Here is a 25321-nt window from a genome sequence, read left to right as displayed (position 1 = left end):
ATAAAAGCCCACGTAAGTGACTTAAAGAGAGACACTCTCATGACTGTTTCTTAACACACTTAAGTACACTTTTAAAAAGTGACCTTTGTATTAATGCCAAATTAAAAGTTTTAATTTAAAGTACATTAAAATACACATTGTGTTTTAATAATCTTTCATGGTGTTTTAAAGAAGTACACTTATTTTGATGTGTAGGCTAACATACTAAAGCACATGGAAAGTACTTGATTATCATTTTAACTTTTAGTCGATATTACATTTAAATTGTTTAATGTACAGTATTTTAAATGTACTGAATTGCAACTTCATCATTATAAATTTAAATACATGACACACAAGTTTCAATAGAAATTATATTAAAGTATATTTTAGTTGATCATAAATGCTTGTCAGTACATTCAGCAGTACTTTAACCATATTTCAAAGACAATAGAAGTAATTATGAAATTACATACAGTATAAATATGTACTCAAGTGGGTGAAAAACACTCAGCTAATTGTATTTAAGTACTGTTATTAAAAATATGCTTATTTTTCACAAGGGCGGTGAAAGATAAAACAGTTGACTAAATCTGTGTAGGTTTACTAAATAATTTAAGGCTGTATTTGATTGGTCAGTGTAAGCCAAGTTTAAGATATCATTTGATTGGGCATGAAATGTTTATGTTTGAATCTGATTGGTTGCTGACTCTGTTCACCTTCGGTGAGGAGGCGGGTCTGTTCTTCTGATAGGTCAGATCAGCGCTGCAGATACTGCCGTGTTCAGCGATCATCGACTGCAGCATCTCTTCCTCCTCCTCCTCCAGAAAATGACGCTCAAATGCCTTTTCATCAGACAGGTCCAAATCACTGGAGTCGATCTGGACATAACATCAGAGAAATTATAGTTTTCTAAAGGCTACAAAAAATGTGCTACATTTCACATTGTTTGATAGGATAACCCCCCAAAAATCAGACTTCAATTTTATTACATTTTCAATGATGCCACATGTGTATCTTGCTTATCTTGGACTAAAATGTTAATTTATTCATCCCAAAAATGGTGCTTATAAATGCTGACATATAGCTGTTAAGACAAAAAAAAAGTGCAATATTTTTTGGAATATAATTGTATGGTAAAGGGATGTCTAATTATTCTTCAATATGTGTCTTTTTGAGTTCCACAAAAAATAAAAATAATAATAAATAAATATTGTGGGAAGTTCTCATTTCATTCCACGTGCATCACATGCTAAGCTTGGACTAACATTTCTGGTAACACTTTCTATGAAGCCCATATTTAGAATACATTATAAGGGTAATGTACATTATACATTATATACATTATACATTACAATGAACATCATATTAATGGACTATATCATATGTTGACATAGTTTAAGATCTGCACAGTATCCGTGTTGTGAGTGGTTAGGTGCAGAGTGCTGAAAAATTGCAATTTTAATCTAATCTTATCAAGAGACACGCATGGTATCATTGAACATGAATTGAAATTGAAGTTCAGAAAGAATATTGCAAAGTCATTTTTGAAGAATATTGAATTTACACAGCTACTTACCATAAAATAATTCTCCAAAATAATGTATATATTGTACATTTTTTAATGAAAAATAAAAAAAATTGGTAACACTTTCTATGAAGCCCGTATTTATAATACCTTATACGGGTATTCTTAAGGTATTATAATGAATGCATAATGCATTATAAAAAAAACTTTTGAAATCATCTCATGAATATTCATAAGAACAATTTGAATGTATTATGATATTTACTTATTTATGGTTATAGCTTTTAAGAGTATGATGATTTATAGAACACAAGAACATGTTGCATCCACTTAAGTTACAATGGATTATATTTCTCATAGTTATAATGTATTATAAGTCTCATATCTTGCCATGTTAATTATGTTACTTTACTTAAAGCAAACAAAGACCACTTATGTCATAATACTTTTTTTTCTTCAATTGATTGCAATTTTTCACCCCACCTCCCCCCCAAAAAACAGTGTCTGCCTCTTATAATCGCTGATATATCGTTGCTCCTACAGAACGTTGCACTAATAACATGCTTTCCAGAAGAATGCTTTGGTTGTGTTTTATGAGCACTGACCACTGCAGGCTCAGCACGGAACACAGCTTCATCCTCCTCATCCTCATCACAGCCCTCCATCAGCAGCAGAGCCGAGAAGATGAAGGAGGAAGAGCCATCTTCATCCTCAGTCTGTGAAGACAGGGAAGTGTCACCTCTCTAAACATGTTCATTCTCTGATGATGAGCAGATCACACTAAGCCTGGGTGTTATGACCAGAATGAGGAACTGTTTAACATGGCAACTGTATAAATTCCATATACTTAGAAAAGCTTGAGGTCTGAAAGATTATTCTTTAAGGAAAACAATACTTTTATTGCATTAAATTGATCAAAAGTGATAGTAAAGACATTTATAATGTTAAAAAAAGATTTATATTTCAAATAAATGCTGTTCTTTTGAACTTTCTATTCATCAAAGAATCCTGAAATAAATAAAAAAATATCAGAGTTTCCACAAAAATATTGTGCAGCACAACTGTTTTCAACACTGATAATAATCAGAAATGTTTCTTGAGCAGCAGATCAGCATATTAGAATGATTTCTACTTCTTTTTTTTTTAAAGTCTTTTAAAATGTTGACATCTTTTTCAGAAAATAATTTTATGGTAAAGAGCTGTGTAAATATTCTTCCACACAAAAAAAAAAAAATTCATTTAAAAATATATCAAATAAATAAATATATGGCAGCATATAACTGCATTTTCTCTTTTAAATTTAAAATATTATGTATGTTGATTTTAATTGGTTGAAATCACTCATTATTCAGTTTGCTGAAATGTACTATATAAACAGTAGCATAAACATCTTGAATTGTTTGAGACAAGTCTACTCTGTATTTTCACACTGTTTTTTGTTTTTATGATGCTTTATGCAATAATGCAAAAGCGGTCCTGCATACTGATGCTGTAAAGATATATATTTACTGTGCTACAGCAGAATCTCATTTCATCATAACACCCAGCCCAAGATCACAATAAAAGACTGAATGTGATTTGATTTGGTTAGAAATCACTTTGCATGTTAGTAGTGCAAGGTTGGTTAGCGAGCTGAATCGTTTGTTTGTTGATTTTGGCATCATTAAAACAGATGATCACGTTGAAGATTTGATGTGCAAAGGTAAATAGGAAGAAATGCTTTCTCCGTTTTCATTCCGCTTCTTGGAAGTGTGTCATTTGAACCATATTAAGAGGTGATGTTACCCTATCGCTCTTGAGAGAGCAGAACAAAAGCGTCTGCATGCTCATGCAGTCTAAAGGCCTCTCGTGAGATTAAATCTTCAGAAAAAAAAGGCCTGATCAGATGACCTGCACTAAACTTGACAACCCACCGCACGCTCCAAAACCTCAAGGCATCGGAGGAGAAAAAGAAGGAAAGATGCCAAAATGTGCACACAATCCCATAATAATGCAGCCGAGATAACAGCCTTGGAAAGTTGAAGAGGTTAAGATAAACTACAGCCCCTGAGAGCTCTTCACAAAGATACAGACACGCTCCTCCAAGAAGATTTCATTTCCTGAGGCCTTAAAGGACTACAGACCCGCTTCATGAAATATTCAAAGAACCTGCAAAGGAATCCCGTTACTGCAGCCACGGGTTTCAATAACACAAAATTGTACAGAGAAAAAAGCTGCTTTAGAAACTAGAGGATAGTATTTCTTACGGGCAGGGGTTTGGCCACCCCGATGCGGACGGTGCCCATGTTCACTCCCTTCAGAGCCTGCACTGCTTCCTCCAAACTGGCGCTCTCCAGGTTGATGTTGTTGACATACATGAGACGGTCTCCTGGCAACAAGAGTCCGTCTCGCTCTGCTACGCCGTCGGGAACTAACGACCTAATCACTATTACTGTCTTGAGCGGGTCCATTGGGTCCTGTACACATATGAACACACACACGCAAAGTGAGTATAACATTAACATGATTGGTTTTACTTTATTTCAGTAGGCCTCTTTAGACATTTTACTAGCTATAAGTAACTTTTCAACATCATGTTAACTAACTCCCGTTAATTTGCAACTACAAGTCAACTAATTCCTGTTAATTTGCAACATGTCAGCTAATTCCCATTCATTTGCAAGTACGTCAACTAACTCTCATTAATTTTCAAATGTCAACTAACTCTCATTAATTTGCAACTACATGTTGACTAACTCGCATTAATTTGCAACTACGTTTAGACTAACATTCATTTGCAACTACATGTCAGATAACTCCAATTTATATCAACTAACTTTTATTAATTTGCAACTACATTTCAACTATCCCTCATTAATTTGCAACTACATGTCGACTAACTTGCATTAATTTTCAACTACATGTCAACTAAATCCCATTAATTTGCAACTATATGTCAACTAACTCTCTTTAATTTGCAACTACATGTCGACTAACTTGCATTAATTTTCAACTACATGTCAACTAAATCCCATTAATTTGCAACTATATGTCAACTAACTCTCTTTAATTTGCAACTACATGTCGACTAACATTAATTTGCAACTACATGTGGACTAACTCATTAATTAGCAAATACATGTCAACTAAATCCCATTAATTTGCAACTACATGTCAACTAACTCTCATTAAGTTGCAACTACATGTCAACTAACTTGCATTAATTTTCAACTACATGTCAACTAAATCCCATTAATTTGCAACTACATGTCAACTAACTCTCATTAAGTTGCAACTACATGTCAACTAACTCACATTAAAGCTGCAGTCTGTAAGTTTTGTCTCTTTGTCGCCATCTCTGTTTGAAACCTGCAATTGCAGTTATTTACAGAATTATCTTCCTTGCGTGGGTTGCGCACCAGCTTGGCTCCAGCGTGCGGATAAATCTAATGTTTTGAGGAGTATGTGTGGCTGTCAGTCACCACACCAGTGTGGATACCGTACTTAGGAATCACATATTCTAGCCTACGTCTAGGAATATGTGACAAAAATAAGAATTTTCACCAAATATTGTCATCCGAACAGCAAGTAACAAGTCTGCCACTTTTGTTCTGACCAACTGAGGAAAAATGCATTACAATAAATCGCGCTACAATGGTGATTAAATCTAATGATCGGTTAATTAGCTCATATCAAATCAAACCACAATTTATTATTACTGTTATACTTTTTCTCAAATTGTTCATGTTAACAACATCAGCATTGCGTGACTACGTGTATGTAACGCTTCATGTAGATTTCAATTTCTGTACAGTATAATCTCTAATTGTCATACCACTCGAATTTCATATAAAGAAACTATTTTAACCCAAAAAGCAAATTATTCTTTAGAACTGGTTCTCTTTAAAACACAACATTTGTGTAATCCCACATATCTGTAATCAGATGCACATTTAAAACTGGAGTATAATTTAATTTCAGTCACTTGTGTTTCATAAACACATAAACCTTTTTGGATTACAATACGCCATCAAAATGATACATTTAATTATTCCAGCTGCTGTAAGAAAAGGCTATAAATGATCCGCCACCTGCAGCATCTTCACACGCGATAGCCTACTAGCACTCAATCTTTATGTTTACAGACGTAATGGCGCGGCAACATGCTAAAATTTCCCATTAATTCCTACCAGTACCACTCAAATTAGAAAACATTATTATAAGCTTACCGTTGTGAGTCGGGCTAAAGTAAGGCTATAGTTTTGAACACTGGCTGGTTATGTACTTGCTCAAAAATTGTTTTCGTTTAATTTGTAACCAAAAAAAGTTATGGACTGCAGCTTTAATTTGCAAATACATGTCAACTAACTCCCATTAATTTGCAACTACATGTCGACTAACTCAAATTAATTTTCATCTACATGTCGACTAACTCCCATTAATTTGCAACTACATGTCAACTAACGTATTGGTTACGTATGTGACCGTCATTCCCTGAAGGAGGGAACGGAGACATTACGTCAGTGACTGACGAATCGGGGATCTCGCCAGAGAGCCCAATTAACTTAGAGTGTTAACAAAACAAGCCAATAAGTGTTGGTGTGCGAGCTTTGCGTCGCTCACCCTGCCACGCAGCGCGGGTATACAAGGAGAGCGCGTGCAGTCGCACATTCAGTTTTTCGCTGAGGAAAAGTTTGCATGAGTTACCCGAGTTGGGGAACGCTACGGAAGCCACATCCTGCGTATAGGAGGTATTATGTGGAGATTACACAGGCTCACCGTGAGGGAAGCATGTACCGTGGAAGAATACACATGTGGGATCACCTGAAAGGGAATCACTACACACGGGAACCTAGCCCAGCACAAGGGCTGACCTTGGACAAACACACGAGTGTGTGAAAAATAAATAAATGAATAGATAAAGTGCTCCTCCCATTCATATGTGGTGGTCTAAATTTAGAACGCTCCTCCCACTCTCCCACCTGATAATCCAGAATGCTGAAGCCCAGTCCGCTCTCTCCTTTCTCTAGTTCAATGTCCTGTATCTCTGTTTCCCACATCGCTAACGGCGTTCCAGTGGGCTCTTTAGTCACATGATCTTTCAGGCTGTCCTCTAATTCACCAGAGACCAGGAAATCCTCAAACTCACCCGGCACCTACACAAGCGAGATGAACAAAACGTTTCATTCTAATAAAATCCCTAATAATTGTTCAGAAGCATAAGACATCACCTTACTTTAGCATATGTAACAGGGTGGATGCAAAATGTACAGCTTTTATTGATAGCTAACCCATGGAATGCATTTGAGCATGAAGGTCTGTCCTCTCAGAGCGACTCGAGATGTTCAGAGATTATAATGGTGCACTGTAATCTGATATAATCCCAACAAAGGAAAGTCTGACTGAACCACTCAGGCTCGTTTAACATGCTCATGGAAAACAATAAATGTATCACTGCAAAACAATGATTATAAAACAGATTTAGGTTGACAGCGGGCCAATTTGGTTCACTACTAAGTGAGTTTTGATTCAATAAATTACATCTGATTTGATTAACAACAATTCGAATACTCAGCGCTTTTATAATATTTACAGGGAAAACTACTTGTTAAGTAATAAAGAATGTGGGATAAATTTGAGCATTTGGGGAAATGAAGTGTTCTTTCACCATTAGTTATTTAAATGGATGTTATTTTTATTGTAAATAATTTAATTTATAAATAATTTAATTAAATAATTTAATACATTTCTTATAATTTAATGAATAAAGTATTTAATTAAACAATTTTACTATTTAATTATTTAGTATTATTTCATTTCTAAATAAACTTAAATATTATAAAGATTTCTATAGGAGGTATTTCAACCATTGGTTATTAAATGTCTAAAAATACTCCATTATGGTCTATTGATATCTATATGATAACATAATAATGAATATTATAAGTACTTGTATTAATGAACATACACTTAGAGCTATTATACACAATTCTTTACATTTTATTCTACTTTAATTTTATTGGTATGGATAAAATCAGATTAATAAAAGACTGACTGTACATTAATCTTTACATAATTAATCGCACATATTAAATCTAAACAGGTTTACATTTAGTGAACAATTTAATGTACCTGAACTATGGAATCAATGGCCACATCCTCTGGCTGTGATTGGTCAGTTTGGCTGTCAGTCATTAGAGGGGCGGGTCTACAGCAGACCATGGTCACAGAAACAGGAAGTTCTTTCAGAATGTCAACAACCTCTTTATGAGTCTCTCCTCTGAGGGGAATGCCGTTCACCTGAACAAACACACACAAACTTATAAATATATGAAACTGTTTTCATCATTGATAATAATCAGAAATGTTTCTTGAGCAGCAAACCAGCATATTAGAATGATTTCTGAAGATCATGTGACACTGAAGACATGTAATGATGTAATGATGCTGAAAATACAGCTGCGCATCACAGGAAAAAAAATTACATTTTACAATATATTCACATAGAAAACAGCTATTTTAAATGTATAATAATATTTCATGATAATACTGTTTCTACTGTATTTTTGATCAAATAAATGCAGCCTTGGTGAGCAGAAGAGAATTCTTATTGGATCAAATTCCAGTATTAATTTGATTTTTTGATGCATATTGGTGGTGGGTTGTTTGCGATGGATGCGTTTTACCTCTAACAGTTCGTCTCCACTACAGATTTTTCCCGATCGCCCGACGGGTCCCTCAGGAAGCACTGAGCGGAGGATGTGACGACCGGCACACATGTCCAGACTGATCCCTAAACCGCTGTTCTCACTGAACTTCTCCACTTGAGCCACCTGAATACACATTAACACAGAATCACAACATCACAAACTTTAAAAATCCCTCATTCAGTAGCATCATTCAATAGTACAATTAAAGTTGTAGGGTATCAGAGTGAATCAGACAATTTAAGATTTGATCAGATTGGAGCCAAATTCCACAAAGAGGCCCAGGATAACAAGACACCGTCATAAATCTGTCCAGATCCAGGCACCAGCCAGTCTGAAGCAAGCCTAACCAACCAACTCCACAGTTTGAACAGCTTGCAACATTAACACAAAATAACACCTATTGATAATCTCGACTCAGGAAGGAGATAGTCAAGTTTGGGGCAAGTAACCAAGACTGATGGTCAAAGAGATGCACAGCATGACCATCACATGTAAATCCATGATAGTAATCATGAGCTAAAGACTTTCTTCGGATTGACTTCCCCCCACCTATGAGACAAGAACCAGACTAAGATTTCCTCTAGTCCCCTTTTGACCTCTGCTTCGTTCACAGAATGGCAGAGCGACTGCCTTTACATTTATATACATGCACCGAAATTATGCTAAAAGGACTTACGAGCAACTTTCACTTCTATGCATAACTCTATATCATGTATGTAACCCACACATTTGACTACCATGTCCTAATCACTTATTGTGTATGTATTTTGAATAACTATTGAATAGTTTATAGGATTATATGCATGTTGGGTATGTATGAGTTTGAAATTCATGCTTTAAACGTTTCTATCCAAGAGCGGGAAAATTCGGACCATGTGACTGAAAAAGTAACGTATTGATTTATGTATTGGGAGGAGAAACATACAACATCCCAAGCTAAGACAGTGTCTAATTGGTCAAGACACCATTTGGGATGTGTCCAACAGCCCGGTTTAAATACTCAGGACACCATCAAATTATGCTGTTTGCCTTGTCGGCTTTTAGCCGCCGCTTTTTGCTTTTAGTCATTGCTTTTTGCTTTATGCTTTTTGCCGCTGCTTTTTAGCGCTCTTTGAGCGTGCTCTGGCTTACATGCCTGCAGCTCCTCTAAAACCATGAGGAGAAACGCCATCTAGTCTCATCACACTCTTATTCTCTTTCTTTTTCTCAGTTTATTTACTTTTCTGTTGAGAGTTTCGTGTTCGAAGTTTTGCTGCAACGCCATGTCTCAGAGTCTGTGACCACCTCAAAACTTCAACCAGCCCACAACTCCGCATCTTCAGCCAACGCCCAACCATTGGCTTCCCAAGACTTCACTTCAATGACTACTGAACTTCCAGCAAATCAACAAACTTGAGAAACCCTTTCTGCAACGAGAACAAGAAGTTTCAACAACGAGGTTCCCCCCTAAACGAGCAACGCAAGTACCTCCAGATCCTAGCTGAACTGGTGCATTTAATATAAATTTGAACTTCATTGAGGAACTCAATGCGAGAGTTAATTAAGAGATTGATGGTTGTTCAGATCTATGCAATTGCACATAGTGCTGTAAACCTGGGGGTTCACATTTTCATTTTCTTAAACTCATTCTTTCCTCACTTTCTCTCTTCCTGCAACTTGTGTGAATGCGTGTGTTCATGTGTTAGATTAGTATATATTGTCTTAGATTTATCCCAAAAAAGTCTCATGCATATTGAAAAGAGAAGTATCTTGTGTTTTGTGCTTACAAGTTAATGTCTTAAACTGCCGATCTTGTTACTGTGCTAATTAATAGTGTTTTCACTATATTTTAGATTGTCATATCCATTGCAGAATTGATGTTATACGGCTCGTTCAACGAATCGCCGGCCGACTCCATGATCAGCCGTAAAACAGTGATTCTGTCCAAATTCCCTATAAAATCAAAAATAGTTCCCTTTTGCGCTAAATTGACCTGTTTCCCTTACAAAGTTAAGATATTTTAAACTTACTAAATTGTAAATTCATCATTACATATGTGTACATACAAATATTTAAGTACATGACATACAAGTTTCAATAGAAATGACATTAAAGCATATTATAGTTCAAAGACAATAGAAGTAATTACATATAAAGATATACTCAAGTCATACTTAAGTTCAACCTTATGTTCAACTGTATGTTCAATTGTATTTAATATAGATTTAAATTATGATATATTATAATTTATTTGCTGTTAAAATGCAGTTAAGTATCTGAAAACATTACATTCGGTTTGCACTTAAGTATATTCTTTTGAAGTATATTGTAATAAGTACTCTTTTTAAAAGTTCACTAATGTTGGATTGGTTTTGTTTCAGTGTGTGATTGCGTGGATTTTGGATAAGCCTTAGTCTTGCTAACAAAACAAGCCAGCTGGCAGAGATTTAACTCTCAATCTACAAAGAGAGAAATAAATGAACTGTTTCTGAATTAAATTTCACAAGGGCTGGCCGGTTAAGCACACATAATAAAAATCTGCATATAATAATCAGTCACATTTTTGATCTTTGAACTGCCATGGCAGAAATGTGACCCTAGCACTTCTCATTTACATAATAACAAAAAATACATATTTTTGTAAAACTCAGTTTTCTCTAAAGTGTTCGGTTTGACAGCAATATTGGGGACAGCAAACGAATGACGAATTATACACATAATTACCAAATTAATTAAAGATAGTGAAATCTGTGTAGTGGACAAACCCAACAATATTATTTATGAAAAGGTGATTACAGAGACGCAATTAGAAAGTATGAAGTCATTGTTTTTCTTTCTTTCAAATCATTAAAAAACCGAACAATAAAAATTATTGTACATGACATTTTTAGGTAGAAAGACTGAAAATAATTTTCTTGTAAAATGTATGCAAATATTCAGTTTTTCTTACAATTTGGAAAAATCCTTTGAAAACAAAGATTATTATTTCAGTAATTCTACAAAAAAATAAAATAAATCATGTTTAATTAAATGTGTTACAGGCAAGCGATTTCAGTTCAAACGGATCTTAAGTACATTTTTATTTATTCATTTGTTTAGGATTTACTGGGATTTAGTGGAAATAATTTTCACTCAAACTGCTAAAGTTTAAAACACACACACACACACACACACACACACACACACACACACAGAGTTTAGCCTTCAATACACACTTCATTCACATGCTGAGATCATATGTGACCCAGAACCACAAAACCAGTCATAAGGGTCAATTTTTCGAAATTGAGATTTATACATCATCTGAAAGCTGAATAAATAAGCTTTCCATTGGATCTTAGGATCGGACAATATTTGGCCAAGATACAACTATTTGAAAATCTGGAATCTGAGGGTGCAAAAAAATCTAAATATTGAGAAAATCATCTTTAAAGTTGTTCAAATGAAGTTCTTAGCAATGCATATTACTAATCAAACATTAAGTTTTGATATATTTACGGTAGGAAATGTACAAAATATCTTCATGGAACATGATCTTTACTTAATATCCTAATGATTTTTGGCATAAAAGAGAAATGTATAATTGTGACCCATACAATGTATTGTTGGCTATTGCTACAAATATCCCCCAGCGACTTAACACTGCTTTTGTGCTCCAGGGTCACATATACGACCCTTGACCATCCAAGTCTCACAGATCAATATATATACTTTACTTAATATCCTAATGATTTTTGGCATAAAAGAAAAATGTATAATTTTGACCCATACAATGTATTGTTGGCTATTGCTACGAATATCCCCCAGCGACTCAACACTGCTTTTGCGCTGCAGGGACACATATACGACCCTTGACCATCCAAGTCTCATAGATCAATATATATACCGTATATATATGGGGGGATTTTCAGGAACAAAGTGATGGGATGCCATTCATTTTGATGACTAGGAATTATTATTATTATTTTTTTGTTCTATCACGTTTTTGATATGGATTTTAATTGCCAGGAAAATATAGGCAAAAATATAAAGTATTGTAGTACATTTCAGAATATGTTATTAAAGAACAACAACCAAAATATAAAGTGCAGATATTGTAATAAAAAAAATACTATATAATATTTGGGCAGTTACATACATTTGAAAAACTTTACAGTTTCTATGTTTTTATGCATTTCTAGTTCTGTGTTCTCATGTTTGAAAGGATTTTAGAGTGCATTGTGAGATGAGAAATTATAGAGATTATAACTTTTTTTCTTCAGAAAAAATGTCATAAGATTCTAAATTTTTAGTTTTATTATCACGTCCATTGTAAAATCAATCCAAAATTAAATAGAAAAAGGGCAACGAAAAAATAAACGTTCAATATCGTCAATTGATATGTTGCAAAAATGACTGAGAAAAGTTGAACTTTATGTAAATGAGTAGCGAGTTGATGGGGAAACATCAACGATCACAGTATCTGTCTTCTTTTGTTGAAATTCAGATAAAAAATAACCACTTTGTGATATAACTTTACCAATATATTTAATTTCTTAAATGTCTCTTCTCTTACTGTTATTTTGCAGAACCCATAACATACACTACACATGCACAATAACAGAAACACCTGTCAGCATAGACACCTTTTGATTCTGATGAGCACTGCAACACAAAACATGCATAAACAAGATTTTCATCTGACACGTTCTTTGTGAAATAACTCACAGATATGATCTGATCTCCAACATGAATTCGGCCGTCTTGCTCCACCGCGCTGTCCCTCGAAATGCTCTTCACAAATATCCCAGAGGGCTCTGCAGTAGGAAATTACAGTCAGCAAAGTTTAAACGCTGCCTAAAATAAGGCACTCTAGAATGAGAATACACGTTCAGATGGAATCTGCCCAGAGTGAGAAAGAGAAACAGTAAACAACAAGCTTCAGGGACAGAAACATTATTTATGTTATATATTAAACATGTTAGAAATGCACTAAATCATGCTAAAACATTATAGCAATGTGTAAAATCATGCTAAAAATGTGCTAAAACACGCTAATTATGTTAATGCTAACAACATGCTAATTATGTGAGAAAAATGATCATGGTAGCAACATGCTAAAAACACGCAAATCATGTTAGAAACATGTTAGCAACATGCTAACATTATGCTAAAAATGCTAATCATGACAGCAAAACATGCTAATCATGCTATCAGCAAGCTAGCAACATGTTAGAAGCATGTTAATCATGTTAACAACACGCTAAGCCTGTTAAAGACATGATAGCAACATGTTCACATCAGGGTTACAACATGCTAATGTTATAAACATACTAGCAACCTTCTAGCAATATGGTAATCATGTTAGAAAACATGCTAATATTATGCTAAAAATGCAACTCATGCTAGTAACATGCTAATCATGCTATTAACAGGCTAACAACATGTTAGAAACATGTTAATCATGTTAGCAATGCTAATCATGTTAGAAACATCACCAACATGCTAATCATGCTAGCAACATGTTAGTCATGCTAACAACATGCTAATCATGCTAACAATGTGCTAGCAACAAGCTAATAATGCTAAAATATGTTAGCTAGCTATCTACCTATCTATCTATTTCATCTTTAAAACTGTTTCAAACTTCAAGCTTTTACAACTATTTCAAACTTTCTAGCTAGGCTTTCTCAAGCAAACTAATTGTGTCTTGAAGATTTTTCATCTAGTTTAAAGTATTATCTCCGTAATAAGTACTCTTTTTCACTATACACTAAAATGAAGCAAACTTTATTTATACAACACACCTTTCAGACAGATTTTGCGTCACATCGATATGCAGCAAATCATAAAACTACACGAATATTCAACAAGCCGCATCTGAGGTATCATTCATGTCCAGCACAAACATTAAATGCTGAAGTTTAAGATTTAGGATTGGGTATAATTATAGTGATGCTTGCCTTCAGAAACGCCATTAATAAAACTATATACCGTATTGCCCCAAATATAAGACGATATAATATAAATCTGAAAAAACGCGGTCGTCTTATATTCAGGGTCTAGACTTTGACATGTCAATAATACACCCACAACAATAGGTGGCGCCAAATACACATACAACGAGTGTACCGTGAAATACAGTAATGTAATGCGTGTTGTAAAGATCGCGAGTAAAAACAAAAGAGAAAGAAAAGCTTACAGCTGCATGAGTCGTGACTGTCACGTTAGCCTGATGGGACCAAACTCTTTGTGATTTTAAAACGTAAGACAGTACCCAGATTTGAAGACTACAGTAAGATTGAACTTCTACTGTTAATAAGATTTTGGTAGGCTACTATTAGACGGATAGCCTAAATGTTCTAATTCAGGTGGGCTACCGTTTTTTGTTTTTTAATGGTATATCAAAAAGTGTATATTTTTTAAATGTGATTGTTGGTACATTTTACCAGTTTTTACCATACTTTCAAAACAAAAATTAAAATAGGAAAAATATGCAATATGAAAATAATTGAAGACAAAGTGTGTTTTACTGAGAAAAAAACAAGATTTGGTTTTTAAAAAGCCTTTTTCCAAAAGGTACATCTGGAAAAAGGGGGGTCGTCTTATAATCAGGGTCGTCTTATATTCGGGCCAATACGGTAATATTCATTTGTCTGTTCAGTTTGCACATCAGTTCTGTTTATTAATATAATTTACTGTCTGATATACAGCTCACCTGATGTTTTGTCTCCCACATACCCTGCGATGGTGATGCCTAGACCCTGAGCGTTCTTCGTCAAGCTCACATCGAAAGCACCCTGTTCCTCTTCCTCAACACCCTGACAGCAGACACAAACACAGATTATTACACAACAACAACAACAAGAACATTAGCATCTTTTTAAATATGGTTTGAAACAAGCTAATACCACAAAACATAATTCATCATATCAATTGCTAATTCTCAAGCGCTGTTGTTTTCCTACCAAAAACCGTCTCTTCCTGCAGGATGATGTGGTTAAAGATCAGCAGCCAGTTGCAACAAACTCATTAGGGTAAGAAAACATTCCCTTGTAATTATTTTTACTAGCTTAATGGGTTTGTTACACTGGCCTCAGGCTTTCGTTAGTTACAGAGAAAAGATTAACAGAATGAAAAGAGATATTGAGGACTTAATACAATGATTAGTAATTAAAACAATATTCTCAAGAAAACATTTAATGTTATTAGAGAAAGGCAATATTAAGAAACACCTGCAATATTTCCTAATAAATTGCCAGTTTTCATTTTAGAATTGGTGCATAGGAAGACATGGCAAAAATTGCAACATCCATTCAAACCAAAGTAGATAAATGAATGGAAATGTACTCTTATATTTATAAAATTTTGCTACTCTGATAAAAAAAAAAGAAATTAATATGATATCCATATTGGACATGGCAAAAATTGCAACATCCATTCAAACCAAAGTAGATAAATGAATGGAAATGTACTCTTATATTTATTCAATTTTGCTACTCTGATAAAAAAAGAAGAAATTAATATGATATCCATATTGAGACAACAGTTCTTTCTGGTCCTCAAATCTGATTGGCTGATAAGAGTCTGATATTCAAGTGATATCGTAACTCCAACCATTTCACTGCTTGTATCACTCCGCTTGCCGTATTTCTCACAGCGAGTGTCATGGCGGACGCCCAAATCCACTGTAATTTTTAAAATAATACTGTTTTTGTCTCACGGAATGTAGTTTTAAGAGTTTTTAGGTGAGAATGTAGTTGTTTAGACTTAAAATATGTGGTCTGTTAATAAAGATAACATCTATTTGAAAATCTGCTTCGACGTTTTCAGAGATGTGAGCTCCAGGACCTCAGCGGCCATTCTGCGCTCATGAACCCGCGGAGAGAGCGCCTCACCTCAGCCAGATCTTCTGGAATTTACCGCCGGCTCTGATGTCTCTAGAGTGGCTAAACATGAGATATAACTTGTTTTGGGTAAATCTAATGGGCAGTCTTTGGGGCAGTCGTGGCCTAATGGATAGAGAGTCGGACTTGTAACCCGAAAGTCGTGTGTTCAAGTCTCAGGTCTGGCAAGAATTGTAGAAGGGGGAAGTGAATAACAAGTGCTCTCTCCACCTTCAATACCACGACTGAGGTGAGACCCTTGAGCAAGGCACCAAACCCCCAACTGCTCCCTGGGTCCCGCTGCCCACTGCTCCGGGTGTATGTGTGTTCACTACTGTGTGTGTGTGCACTTGGATGGCTTAAATGCAGAGCACAAATTCTGAGTATGGGACGCCACACGTCACTTCACTTTCATTAATCTATTATTTGTTCCAGAACACATTTGCTATTGGCTGAGGGCAAAATCTCATCACATAATATTTTATGTAACTTCAATGCTGTAGCCTATATCAGAGCGCTGCCTTTGTACGTTTGACTGAATTGCCTAGCAACTTTTATGATGGCTGTTATTGTTGTTTATTAAATATTATCATTCAATAAATAATATTTTATACAAATAATAGTAGTATTTAGTATTGGGAAACAGTGTGTGTGTTCATGATGGTGATTTTAGTTACATTGTTCCGCCGTTAGATGGCAACAAGAGACATGAGAATCCATGGCGAAAGGAAGTAGTTCTGCACAAAAGTGGGCTTTTAAAGACACTCCATTGTTGTTTCTTATGTATTTACACACTCGTGCCATCGAGCTGTTGTATAAATGCAATATCATACTCGTAGCCGTGAGATATGGCTGTATATCGGCACACTGTGATTACCTATGGTGCCGATATACAGCCATATCTCACGGCTACGAGTGCGATATTGCTCATATATATGTGCCCCTGGACCACAAAACCAGTCATAAGGGTCAATATTTTTGAAATTTCATCTGAAAGCTGAATAAATAAGTTTTCCAGTGATGTATGGTTTGTTAGGATAGGACAATATTTAGCTGAGATACAACTATTTGAAAATCTGGAATCTGAGGGTGCAAAAAATTCTAAATATTGAGAAAATCATCTTTAAAGTTGTCCAAATGAAGTCCTCAGCAATGCATATTACAAATCAAAAATTAAGTTTTGATATATTTACGGTAGGAAATTTACAAAATATCTTCATGGAACATGATCTTTACTTTATATCCTAATGATTTTTGGCATAAAAGAAAAATTTATAATTTTGACCCATACAATGTATTGTTGGCTATTGCTACAAATATCCCCCAGCGACTTAACACTGCTTTTGTGCTCCAGGGTAACATCCAGAGAGAGAGAGAGAGAGAGAGAGTAAATACTTGGTAGCTTTGGAATTGACTACCACTTTTGTTACAGGAATAGTTTGCTGAAATTTGCTGAAAATGCTGTAAAAGTGGTCTGGTCTAAATCAGAAGAGAAATCTGCACCGTTTACACGCCAAAACAGTCCAAAACAGCTCTAAACAAATATGTGTGTGGATTTTGATGTGAGAGACAACAGGAGATGGACTTTTTCACTGGAGAAAGCGTTATGTAGTATAATGGACTCACATTTTAGCTTTTTCATATTTAAGTTAAAAATGTCTTAAGGATGGATTCGTTGGTAACACTTTACAATAAGGTTAATTAGTTAAACATTAGTTAATGTATAAACTAACATGAACTAACCATGAGCAATACATTTGTTACTGTATTTACTATTCACTAACGTTAGTTAATAAAAATACAGATGTTAGTTTGTTAGTTCATGTTAGTTCACAGTGCATTAACTAATGTTAACAAGATTTTAATAATGTGTTAGTAAATGTTGAAATTAACATTAACAAAGATTAATAAACACTGTATAAGTGCAGTTCATTATTAGTTCATGTTAACTAATGTAGTTAACTAATGAACCTTATTGTAAAGTGTTACCGATTCGTTTCTTACAAACACGCAGCTTTTCTCTTCTCAAGACATTAACTGATGGACTGGAGTGGAATGGATTTCTTGTGTATTATTGTGATGTTTTTATCAGATGTTTGGACTCTCATTCTGACGGCACCCATTCACTGCAGAGCATCCATTGCTGAGACAGTGATGCAATGCTACATTTCTCCAAACCTGACGAAGAAACAAACTCATCTACATCTTGGATGACCTGAGGGTGTGTACATTTTCAGCACATTTTCATTTTTGGGTGAACTGTTCATTTAAGACAGCAGTCAATCTCAAAAGAGCAAAATACAGTATGTAGTATACAGCAATGTTGGCACATGTGCAGCTGAACCTGTTGCTCAGTGACGGTCGGCAGGGCGACAGCAGCGGGCGTAGCATCATCCACCGTCCCGCGGCTGATGAGGAGTCGGACTCGGTTTCCACATTGTTTCAAAACTTGAGCAACCTGCTCACTGCTCAGACCAAATAGGTCCGTATCACCGATCCGCAGGACGTGATCCCCACTTCGCAAGCGACCGTCCTAGAACCAGTGAGAGAGACGGTGAACTTCTGCATTTTTCATAAACAGATTTTATGACATTCTTCAATGTTTTATTCTGGACCCCTCACAGGGTTATTAGACAATCATTGTTGACTTCAGTTTTGTTTTTTTAGGACTGTCAAGTGATTATTTTTTTAAAATTCAAATTAATTAGATGATATGCAGATTAACTACACTAATTAATCACAAATTAAATGCACATCAATTTTGACTGAGAAATTACCCCACAAAATATCATTTGAAGTCATGTTAAATGAGAAAAGCATTGAATAGACATTACAAAAAGTAGCTTTAGAAAGAAACATTTTGATTCAGCATTGCATAAATAATGATAGCAATTGGGTATTAATGTTTTGTTAATTGAATATTGAAATATGAAATGAATATAAAAAAAGGAAATTATACTCTAAATATGAAACAAAAACCGCCAGTCTTAATGAGTGAGTGAGTCATTCAACCAATTCATTCAAATTGGTGATTCATTCAGAAACTAGTCTTTATGAACGAGTCACTGAATCATTCGCTCACTCTGTTTAAAAAATGTGGATTCATTCAGTAACAAAACAGTGCGGTGTTTTGCTCAGAGACGCGAAACAATTCTGGTGCTGGCTTTGTTTGGAGCAATTTTCTTTGGCGAAATTGAGCAAAAAATATAAATATATATATAAACAAACAAGCAATACTGACAATATTGTATCTAAAACGTAACACATTACTAACATCTTCTTTATTGAACCATTCCATAAAATCAATATCACATTTGCAATTGTGCAGATATTCAGGAAAACAGCACTCTTGCTTGTGTGATATTGCTAAACTATATCATGTGGTATAAATATAAGACAAAAACCCATACAGGGGCATTTTTTACTCTCATATCTTGAATTTTAGGGGGATATAATTGCATTTATAGGCTACATCACACAGTCAGTCATCCTGCTTCATGTTTGTCAGTAACTGTTTGCAAAGCAAGATGACCAAATGAACTTGACAGCCCTACTATTTTTCTTGCCTTTCTTCAATTGCTCGAAAAGAAAGCAGAGTTTAAGGTTGTGCAGTGGAGAGCAGGTCAGAGAGAACAATTGTGCAGATATTCAGGAAAACAGCACTCTTGCTTGTGTGATATTGCTAAACTATATCATGTGGTATAAATATAAGACAAAAACCCATACAGGGGCATTTTTTACTCTCATATCTTGAATTTTAGGGGGATATAATTGCATTTATAGGCTACATCACACAGTCAGTCATCCTGCTTCATGTTTGTCAGTAACTGTTTGCAAAGCAAGATGACCAAATTAACTTGACAGCCCTACTATTTTTCTTGCCTTTCTTCAATTGCTCGAAAAGAAAGCAGAGTTTAAGGTTGTGCAGTGGAGAGCAGGTCAGAGAGAGGGGCATACAGACAGACAGAGACACATTGGTCGTAACAGTGCATAGAAAGGTCAAAAGTGAACTTACCTGGTCAGCGATGCCTCCAGGTAGAATGGTTTTGACGATAACGCCGGTGGTTTTACCGCCAACAATCCCGAAGCCCAAACCGGTTCCATCGTTCACCAGCTCGATCGTCTCCACGTGAGTCCAGTGGGTCTATAATGGCACAAGCACACAATAAAGGGGGTCAGCAAAAAATTTTTAATTGTTTAAAAAGCATGTTAAAATGCAAGTTCATGATTTTTGCATTCATAGCGGTTAGAAATGTAACAGTGATTCTATTATTGCCAGCTAACCATCAGATTGGCATAAATCCTGTGGATGTTGCTGCTGCACGTACCCAGCTAACAAAATATGTTCTAGGAACATTTAGATAGGGCATACAGACAGACAGAGACACATTGGTCGTAACAGTGCATAGAAAGGTCAAAAGTGAACTTACCTGGTCAGCGATGCCTCCAGGTAGAATGGTTTTGACGATAACGCCGGTGGTTTTACCGCCAACAATCCCGAAGCCCAAACCGGTTCCATCGTTCACCAGCTCGATCGTCTCCACGTGAGTCCAGTGGGTCTATAATGGCACAAGCACACAATAAAGGGGGTCAGCAAAAAATTTTTAATTGTTTAAAAAGCATGTTAAAATGCAAGTTCATGATTTTTGCATTCATAGCGGTTAGAAATGTAACAGTGATTCTATTATTGCCAGCTAACCATCAGATTGGCATAAATCCTGTGGATGTTGCTGCTGCACGTACCCAGCTAACAAAATATGTTCTAGGAACATTTAGATAAAGTTCCCATTAAGTTATGAAAACATTATTTCTGAACGCTCCCTGAACATTCAAAACATGCAGTTGTTTTTAAAACGCTTAAAACGTTAGGGGAACATTCTGTTTTACAATTTTGCAACATTATGAGAATGTTACTTTCGAATGTTCTCTGAACATTCCGAAACAAGTAGTAACATTTAGAAATGAACGTTCTATTAACATTGCTGGAGGAACATTTGTTGCTAACTTTGAGAGAACGTTCTGAGAATGTTCCTTGTTAGCTGGGATCAAAATACAACGCTAACAAAAGAGATGTGACGCAGCCAGCCCTGTTCTCCCTCTTTGTAAAACATCTCACAATAATACATGTTGTTCAAGTGACCATAACATGCCAGTCAGTTGACTGTTGTATTCATCACTCAAGTCCTAATTCGTGGCTCCTGATCGTCTAAGCCAGTGGATGACCAATATCAATAGTGTCCTGAAGGCAACTCACCCACATGAAGGCAGACGAACGCATTGCTGCTGCAAAGACATCTGTGAGAGAGACTCCTTTAGGAGTGGCTCACGACACAGTTACGCTCCTGATGGAATGACACACCAGCGGACACGAATGAAGACTATCAAGTATCACACAGGCACTACAGATCACCTCCCGTGTTTCCATACTAGTTGATGGTGCTACTCAGTGTAGTCTGAACTGCAAAATGTACACCACAGAGCCAGTCTCAGCGGCCATTTAGTGCAGCCACAATAGTTTTGTAGGGATGAAATCATTGATCAAATCAGTGACTTTTTAAATACAGACTATCATTGTTTTTTACTTTTAACATCTTTGAGTGCTTTATACTGTTCACAGATGTAAGAAAAAATAACTTTGGAGTTCAAACAAACTGCAAGATCTCCGATCCCAAAAGGAAAACAGCAGGGGGCCGTATCCTTTTATAAAGGGGCTGTGTCACATCTCTATTATGTCTCGCTCCCCACTAAGCGCAGCAGGAATATTCACAGGCTTAGCCATCCCTTGGTGCTTAGGAGACATGAAACAGAACGTTTATACCACTTTCAACACAACTTTTGTCATTCAAGTGGTGTAACCTTCCAAAAAATGTAATCGAATGTTTCCCTTATTTACCATGAATAGAAGCAGACACTGCTGGGTTGGACCAATTATTTTAATTGTGAATGTGTTTGAAAGAAGTCTCTTCTGCTCACCAAGCCTGCATTTATTTGATTAAAAATGCAGTAAAAACAGTAAAGTTGTGAAATATTGTTACCGTTTAAAATAACTGTTTTCTACATGAATATATGCTAAAATGTCATTTATTTCTGTGATGCGCAGCTGTATTTTCAGCATCATTCCTCCAGTCTTCAGTGTCACATGATCTTCAGAAATAATTATAATATGCTGAGTTGCTGCTCAAGAAACATTTCTGATTATTATCAATGTTATTAGCATATTAGAATGCTTTCTGATTACTGGAGTAATGATGCTGAAAATTCAGAGTCCCCATAAACCATAAAAACAAACCTGTGTGTGTGTGTGTGTGTGTGTGTGTGTGTGTGTGTGTGTGAGAGAGAGAGAGTGTGTGTGTGTGTGTGTGTGAGAGAGAGAGTGTGTGTGTGCTGTGTCTCACCGCACTGGAGTGTGCTGAAAGTGTGCTAGCAGCACTGGGAGTCCTGGACACGACTGGGCTGGAGAGCTGCGGGACAGGCCCACGGGCGACAGTGAGGCTCACGCAGTCTGACGCTTGCTGCAGGAGAACGATGGCCTGCTGGTGACTGACGCTCTGATCTAACAGCTGACCGTTAATCGCCAGTATCTGATCTCCTTCCTTTAGCTTTCCATCACTAGAATAGAGAAACATATGTTTAACAACCAAATCTGTTCTGAGATCAGCTCACAATCACTACAGAGCAAAGAATGTGATGAGTTTCAAGCTTGCAGATAACACACTACCATTTAAAAGTTTTTGAACAGAAAGATGTTTAATGTTCTTTAAAGAAGTCCTGTAAAGTACTAGTTTCATTTGTTTGTAATTAACATGCAAATAAGTGTCTGAAAACATTACATTCGGTTCACACTTAAGTGCATTCGTATAAGTATATTTTCCTAATAATTGCTCTTTTTAAAAGTCTGCTACAGTGTAATTCTTTTTCACAAGGAAAGGACAAATTTACAAAAAATAAACAAATGACAATGTGAATGATGACCTAATGGCTGAACTAAGAATGATTATGCAACACCGTTTTTGTAGTACAGTGTAAGATATATCTATATTTGTATTGAGCACATAACAAGCAGGCAGAAATTTGCTCTCACAAAGAGACACCAAAGTGATAAAATGCACCAACATGTCAGCAAACTAGCTTCAGCAGTGACTTTGAGCAGAAAAATGCTGACGTGACATGAACTGGTGACACATTTGTGATTAGAAGGGAAGAAATGAGAATTGCAGCAGATCTTTAAAATATGAGTAATCTTTATTTTTAAAATGGGAACGAACTAGAGGAGTGGTGTGTACAAATCACTGATCATCTGACTGGATGAGTGTGTGTGTGTGTGTGTGTGTGTGTGTGTGTGTTCTGACCTGTATGCCACACTTCCAGCCTGTATCTCCTGAATGAAGATGCCAAGTTCTCCACGGTTCTCACTACACAAGCCAACAACACTGAAGCCCAAACCGCCCGATACCGGCTTCAGCAGGTCGATTTGAGTCACGTACCGACCCTACACACACACACAACATCACATACAGTCACATAATCACACATTTGTTCTCAGAAAGTTAATGACTAAATGTGTGGTTTCTTATTGACTATTTAAGAGCCATATGAGAGTTAAATATTGTTTAGCAAAGATTTAAATGATCTAGATCAGAGATGCCCAAACAAGGTCCGGTGAGACAAAGTTGGCCCCTGATGCCCTTTGATTTGGCCCACCATGCCATATCAGGAGTGGGGGGGGAAATAGGAAAAAATGCCACTGAAGAATACCTTCATCTCTATTTTATCTTTTTAACATGAAACAAATAGATAATATTGAGAATATAACTGAATCGGATGGATGGATGGATAGAACAATAGGATGATAGATCGAATGATGGAAGGATGGATGTAGCAATAGAACGATGGATGGACGACTCTTCAGATGAAGTTTGTCCATTGAGCTGAGCTGAGAATCCTTCAGTGCTGCCCTTCAGATCAGAGTTAATATATGGAGTCTGAGAGAAAGAGCGACAGAAAAACAGCTCAAATCACTCCTCGCTTTGTGTGTTCCAACCATTCAGCTTCTTTCACTGAGCATCTAAAAATATAAATAGCCCTGAAAGAGCGTGGAAAACTCATTTGTTTTGATAATTTCTGGTGATAATTTGTCCTCCCAGCCATCTGTGCACACATGTTTTTCATTACATCCAGGAGCTGCTTAATTAACTTTTTATTTCCCTCCCTGACTCGAGCGCACACTCCTGATGAAGTACACACCATTTCACATCAATTACCGCGACAAAACGTGCCCCAAAAAAGCATCTCTCTGTGAGAAAAATAACAAGCACTTCACATTGCAATGTGTTAAGTCATTTCCTTAAAACATTTGCTGTTTGTTTGAATTTAATTGCTTATTAAACCATTGTCTTTCCGGCTCGGTTTCACCGATCTGCACTCCTTGCTGTTATATCAGTGTTTGTGAGTTTATTCCATATGAACATCTAATGTGTTGGTGACTTATTAAAGGAATAGTTCAGCCAAAAATGAGAACTCTGTCATTTATTATTTATTCACCTATTTTGTGAAAAAAAAGAAGTTGACGGTACCATTCACCTCCATAGTATTTACGCCATACTAGGGATGCACGATATTATCGGAACGATATCGGAATCGGCCGATAATGACTTAAAATGTAAACATCGGCATGGGCCCGATAAAACTAATAGCTCACATGTGCTCAGGGTGTGATAGTGATAACATCACGTCAGCAGTGTGGCGTTATATTTACTTAGGGGGCGCTGTTGGCTTACTTGTAATAAAATGAAAGTAACATACAGAAATAACATTAAGGTTGTGATTCTGATTGTAATTCGGATTAATAAAGCAGCAATCAGTGTCATAAAATCCCGAGTATGCTTTGATTTAAAGGTCAGATGCTATAGCTTACATGAATAAAAATCACAAACATGACACATGTAAATTAAATAATTTGATTTCTACTTTATTCCTAAACACGGAAGTAAGCCTATGGGTGAGACTTCTGGTTCATTAGAGAAATAACGAGAAGAATAACAACGTGCAGTAAACGGTAAAACTGTTTGCAATACAAATCAGTGTGTTCATAATTAAGATGATACACTAAAATAATATGGTAAGACACACTAATTTGCAATATCAAGCAACAAAACAAGTGGTAAAAATAGCTGGACGTGGATGAGACCGGAAGCTAGACCCATACAATTTACAAATGGCCATGCCATTTGTATTTGCCATATATATATATATATATATATATATATATATATATTATTTAT

General features: G+C 35.9%; 1 protein-coding gene across 1 annotated transcript in view; it reads right to left on the bottom strand.

Annotated features, from left to right (window-relative positions):
• The window catches only part of LOC107566130 (multiple PDZ domain protein), a 68825-nt gene that overhangs the window by 32226 nt on the left and 11278 nt on the right, over positions 1-25321 (bottom strand). Inside the window, exons 4-15 of the mRNA XM_016251507.1 lie at positions 23917-24022; positions 23390-23531; positions 22436-22649; positions 20471-20599; positions 18385-18573; positions 14873-14975; positions 12763-12971; positions 8173-8319; positions 7619-7786; positions 6469-6642; positions 3754-3963; positions 699-860 (exon numbers count right to left, since the gene is read on the bottom strand). Coding sequence (XP_016106993.1) covers positions 699-860; positions 3754-3963; positions 6469-6642; positions 7619-7786; positions 8173-8319; positions 12763-12971; positions 14873-14975; positions 18385-18573; positions 20471-20599; positions 22436-22649; positions 23390-23531; positions 23917-24022 — 1953 coding nt within the window. The remainder of the gene's footprint in view (positions 1-698; positions 861-3753; positions 3964-6468; positions 6643-7618; positions 7787-8172; positions 8320-12762; positions 12972-14872; positions 14976-18384; positions 18574-20470; positions 20600-22435; positions 22650-23389; positions 23532-23916; positions 24023-25321) is intronic.

Source organism: Sinocyclocheilus grahami, unplaced genomic scaffold (assembly GCF_001515645.1).
Source record: "Sinocyclocheilus grahami isolate Dianchi unplaced genomic scaffold, SAMN03320097.WGS_v1.1 scaffold1049.1, whole genome shotgun sequence".
NCBI lineage: Eukaryota > Metazoa > Chordata > Actinopteri > Cypriniformes > Cyprinidae > Sinocyclocheilus > Sinocyclocheilus grahami.
The sequence above is the reverse complement of the archived record's forward strand: the minus strand, read 5'-3'. Positions and strand labels throughout refer to the sequence as shown.